General features: G+C 39.6%; 1 protein-coding gene across 1 annotated transcript in view; it reads right to left on the bottom strand.

Annotated features, from left to right (window-relative positions):
- Window positions 1-4,104: 4,104 nt before the first annotated feature.
- Window positions 4,105-5,577, bottom strand: part of LOC103509163 (exportin-7-B) — a 22,277-nt gene continuing 20,804 nt past the window's right edge. The window contains exons 18-19 of the mRNA XM_026823554.1: window positions 5,285-5,412; window positions 4,105-4,498 (exon numbers count right to left, since the gene is read on the bottom strand). Of these exons, the coding sequence (XP_026679355.1) occupies window positions 4,399-4,498; window positions 5,285-5,412 (228 nt within the window). The 3' untranslated portion in view covers window positions 4,105-4,398. The remainder of the gene's footprint in view (window positions 4,499-5,284; window positions 5,413-5,577) is intronic.

The following is a 5,577-nucleotide window of genomic DNA, read 5'->3' on the forward strand; positions in this document are numbered from 1 at the left end:
TACTCTGTCGTACGTATATTTATATTAGGCCGATCACTCACTATCAGTGATCAGGTTACACGTATATGTATAACTAATAGAGTCAGTTCTATACCTGATAGTGTATGTGCTCATCAGGTGTACCTGTCAGGTCTACCTGATAATGAGCGGCTAGCCTTAGATCTATCGTGCCATTACCGCCAGAAAATTTGGTTTTTGCCAGCCTAGTTAGCTTAGTTGGTAGTGTAAGCGCTAGGCCGCGGGTTCGATTCCCGCCCGGGGCGGATTTTATCCTGATGGGATAATGTTCGTTCTCGGAACGGCTGGCTTGGAGAATTTTTAATGATCAAAAAGGAGTTTTTAAAAACTCCTCCTTTTTGGATAGTTAAAAACTCCATTTTTAATTATTAAAAACTCCTTTTTAGATCATTAAAAACTACTTTTGGATCATTAAATATTCTCATTAGTGAAATCTCTAATAAGTCATTGGTGAAATCCATCATCAATATTTTTGCCAATTACAACTTAGAGACCACATTCCTATTTGACGGAACACACACATAAAGCTATCTCACAAACACACATAAAGATATCTCACGAACAAACATAAAGCTTACTTCTGACGAGGACATATCTCTCTCCTTGGGAGACAACTGAGGGGAGGTTGGTAGTGTAAGCGCTAGGCCGCGGGTTCGATTCCCGCCCGGGAAGGATTTTATCCTGACGGGATAATGTTCGTTCTCGGAACGGCTGGCTTTCTCCTATCCTGTCTTCTCTCTTCGATTTCGGGACGATAAGACCATNTAGTAGAGATTTCCCCTAAAATCGTGGTTTGTTTTTTTTGCAAACGCGGTCAATGCGGTAGTAATAAGTTGACTACAAAAAAAAAGGTTCTGCAACTATCCCCTTGACATTGACGATCCATTTGACGGACATTTGCAAGCTTAGCTTCTCGAAGGAGTCCTATTTTAGGCGGGGCCGCCTTAGCTTGGCGCGCCGGATCGCGAATTTCGTCTGCGCGCGATGGTTGGTTCGATTGGGACCGACCAGTATACGCCAAAAAAATGCAATTGAACGCGACCCCGAATATGCCCCTGGACCTTTTGGACCTTTTTAGTACCTTAGACTTTTAGTCGGTTTTTCAGTTCCTTTTAGCACTTTTTAAGTTTCTTTTTAGACCTTTTTAGGCGGTGGACCAATTTTTTTTTTATAAGTTTAATTTATAGTTCAAAAGGCTTTTTGCCGGACGCCGCGTAAGGGGAGTATAAGGAACTGCAAGACGTATAAAAATAAATTTACTTCCCCATTAGAATTGACTAAAAATTCATTGGAGACGGGGGGATTAAAAGACCTTTTCAGTACCTAAAAGGTAAGGTCCTTTTCGAATATTTTGGGACAACACACAAATGGACGCAATTAGAACGAGAGGTGGGTCAAGTGCTATCTCAAGTGTTCCCTGATCGCACAACTGACGTCCTGTAGCAGACGTGTCGGGATGGTATCGACTACTCAGGGTGGTCCTTCATTAGAGAAGAAGAAACGCAGGTTATTTGGTCTCCTGGAGGCCTTAGTCCGGACTCTTTTTGTTCTCAGCACTAACATAGACGGTAAATCATTCTACATGAAAATGAATTTAACTGGGTGACAATGGGTGGACGGAACGCAATCATGTAAAGCCAGTTCGTCGAGCTGACCAATTAACACTTTCAATCCCTGCTCTGATCGCAAGGATTATCATGTGCAGGATCCATAGCTCATAAATAAAGGTGTACCATGAAAACTCTTACCCTGGCAGTTATCGTCCATTTAAGATCATGGATAACAACCTATCATTTCCCTGAAAACTAGGATACGCTCGTTATATCATGTAATCGTGGTAAATAATGTAAATAAGCCTCTTTACATGAAACAATGAGATCATGGTCGCTCCTAAATGAACCTTTGGGATACATTTCAACTTTACCTAAGTTAATCTATTTAGGTCTTTACCACTTTGAGTTTGAGTTATCATGGAGACAGTACAATCATGTAAATCTCACCTGTTATAGTGAAAAAATGACACTTTCTTATCTGGAGCTAGACGGTGGTTACGCACATGAGGTAGTCATGTAATTGAGGTGTTCGTCATAATGGATAATACCACTGTCACAACGCATGAAAAATAGCACAGTTGCCGTTAGACTAGTTATCATGGTAAGCTCATGTAGAAATTACACCTGTCTCATGGAGTGAAAAAATGCCAACAGAGTGAAATAATAATCTAAACTAATGAAAAATCACATTATTCAAGCCTAATAACTACCCGAAAGACATGGATGAACTCCGTCCGTAGGGCACCGAAAGAAGAGGCGATCCCATGTGTGACCAAGAAAGACTGGTGTAGCACTTTGTGAAGGACCGATGGGTGCAAACTCATACAGTACTTATAAACGCTCACCGTGAAAGCCTGTGCTCCAACAAGGGTTGGACCTTGTTTTGGTACAAAAAAAAAATTTTTTTTTTTTTAAGAGGTTTGATAGAGGGAACTGAAACTGCTAAGGTCCTATCGCCCCGAAAGCGAAGAGAGGACAGGAAAAAGCCAGCCGTTCCGAGAACGAAACCCATCTTATTCCTATAATCCTATTGCAGATATTCTTGAGTTTTGACTAATAGGTTAATTTTATTTTACAGGTGGTGGTGATTCATGTGCGTTTAATAACAAAGACTCCTAGGAGAATCCTGCAGTCAGATCCAAAGTCAAACAGGGAGTATCTATAGCAACATCAAAATAAGAACTGGCAATTCAATTAAACGCCAGGACATTGAAGTGATTCCGTACCTTCCCGTACTTTTGACTAGAATACAACAGATACAACCGTATGATGTTCTTAGTACATTCTAGTACACTTGCCTTGTACGATTTTTGTACTAGAATGTACGCTATGATTTTTACCATTTCAAGGCGGAGTGCGTACTGTGTAGTCAATAGACGTACCTTTTTAGGGCAGATAAGGAACAGCATTTGACAAGAATAGCCATATTTCAACAGAGTGCTCTGAATGTTTTTCCAAATTATCTAAAAATGTACCTTTTTGCGGACTTCATGGCTGTTATTGTAATCTTGGCTAATAAAAATGAAAAAGACATTAACGCATTGAAATCTCTTAAATCATGTCTATAAATAAATTTATTTCGCGAGTAAGCAACTTCAAAAATCTATAAACAAATATTTTTTTCTTTTATTTATTACAAAAGTTCAACTTGCGTCGAAAACGGGGGAAAAAATCGTGGTTGCTGTTTTACTGTCTACTACGTGTATAGGGAACCTGAACAACGTAATGAGAAAGCACTTAGATTAGGCTCAGATATAGGCCAGAGTCAATTATTTAAGGGTACGTAAAAACTGATTGAAATAGGGTGTGTCCCGGGGCACAAATTCCAACACTATCAAGGGCTACTCTTTTCAGGGGGAGACCATGAACTAATTCACATTGTTAAACGCAGTTTGTACTTTTGCGCTTAGTTGCAGGTAATTTAAAGCTATATCGCTCTTCCAAAATTTCCAATACGTATATAAGTATATAACTACTTTTTTCAAAAAAAAAAAAAAAAAAAAAATCTGTTTGAGTTTGCTCTCAGAGAATCCAAACCTATGAAAGTTATAGACCTCTCCTGCTGGAGCTGTACGATTTAGGTCTCCTAGAGTGTGAGAGGTCAATCATTTTCGTAGGTTTCCAATGTGCAGCCTTAAGCTGAGTCCATACGTAGTCAACAGCCGTCGATCGACGAGGTGAATCCATGTTGTCGAGTCAGTGTGGACGTGTCAGTCGACATCGATCGACAGCCGGTCGACACAGAGTTTAATAGAATAGAATAGAATATACCTTGTTTATCCTGCCAGAATGAGACTGAAAAGTCCCTTTACTCCCGCAGTCTATATATACACGTTACGACGGTCTGAGAGAGCCGACATTATACCGCCCGTAAACTATTGGGGTGGATTTCACCAATGGCTTAATGAGAGATTTCACTAATGCGAGAATTTTTAATGATCAAAAAGGAGTTTTTAAAAACTCCTCCTTTTTGGATAGTTAAAAACTTCTTTTTTAATTATTAAAAACTCCTTTTTGGATCATTAAAAACTACTTTTGGATCATTAAATATTCTCATTAGTGAAATCTCTAAAAAGTCATTGGTGGAATTCATCATCAATATTTTTGCCAATTACTACTTAGAGACCACATTCCTCTTTGACGGAACACACATAAAGCTATCTCACAACACACACATAAAGATATCTCACGAACAAACATAAAGCTTACTTCTGACGAGGACATATCTCTCTCCTTGGGAGACAACTGAGGGGAGGTAGAGCAAAGGGAAAGGGGAGGCATCACAGCAAAAGAGAGAATGGTGAGGGTTGATCTGGCTCTCTCCCTATTACGTCATCATGTCGTTAGCGGTACACGAAGAGTTCATGTTGGGGCCTTTGAGAGAGTCGTTGATGTCTCGCCTAAACATGGAGAGGTTCTGGGTAAACCTGGAACGGGGAGAAAGGAAACATACATAGAATTAAATAGTAATGGTCCGTTATTGTTGTTGTAGCGGCATCAACTTTAATATTATTAAAGAAGATTGGAATTGGAATTAGATTAGAAGATTGGAACACATCAACTTTAATATTATTTCAATTGCCAATTAGCCGATTGACCATGGAAATAAATATAATAAAAAGAATACGTTCATCGGTCTCTACTCTTGTGTGACAAATGGAGTGTTACTGAAGGCATGTGATGTGTTCCAATCTTCTAATCCGCTCGACATGGCTCGTTTCTGAACCATCGTATCGTGTCAGACATTGTGCTTATTTTTCACAAGCAGAAAGATCATTGAGCTATCGGGTAAGAGGTTAGAGATAGCTGTTCTGCTCCCAGTTTATACCAATCTAGTCATTCTAGTCCAACAGTTAAGGTTATTCTACTCTTTGTTTAATGTCCCTTAACCAATGAATTACCTACTCTTCTTCTTCTTCTTAGCATCCGTGTTTAGAAAGGGTCGGCGTTATTCGTCAGCCTCTCAATCAGCCCTAGCTAGGTGATTGCTTTGGGCTAACATTTGGTTTTGGCTACAAAATTTTTACAAGTGGATGCCCTTCGCACTCAACCTTTGCTATTTCGTTAGCAAGGGAAATTTCAGGCTGGTATCCTCCCTGTTCAAAGTCTCCCAGCCAGATTACCCTGTTTGAAGTTGCCTAGCCAGGCCAGAGAATTACCTACTACTGACGGATAATGAAGAGTAGGATAACAAAACTCATTCATCCACTCACCTGTCTCTATTTTTCGTGAGAAGATTTCGTTCTATGCTATTCATTAGGTTTTCGAACCACTGTACCATGGACGCTTGCTTATCCGGCGGTTGTCCTCGCACTATGTTTTCCCTCAATTGATTGAAATACTGGGGAAGTAAAAAAAGAGAATATTATTTTGCATAAAAACGTAAGTACTTTCCAAGACAACTTGCATTAGATTAGATTGAGAAAATTGAACTACCGCGACCTGAAGTGACTGCCTTAACATAATAAATAAATGGGTAACCTAGTTCCAAAAGAGGACATTTTTT

Source organism: Diaphorina citri, unplaced genomic scaffold (assembly GCF_000475195.1).
Source record: "Diaphorina citri unplaced genomic scaffold, Diaci psyllid genome assembly version 1.1 scaffold471, whole genome shotgun sequence".
In the NCBI taxonomy this organism is placed as follows: Eukaryota; Metazoa; Arthropoda; class Insecta; order Hemiptera; family Psyllidae; genus Diaphorina; species Diaphorina citri.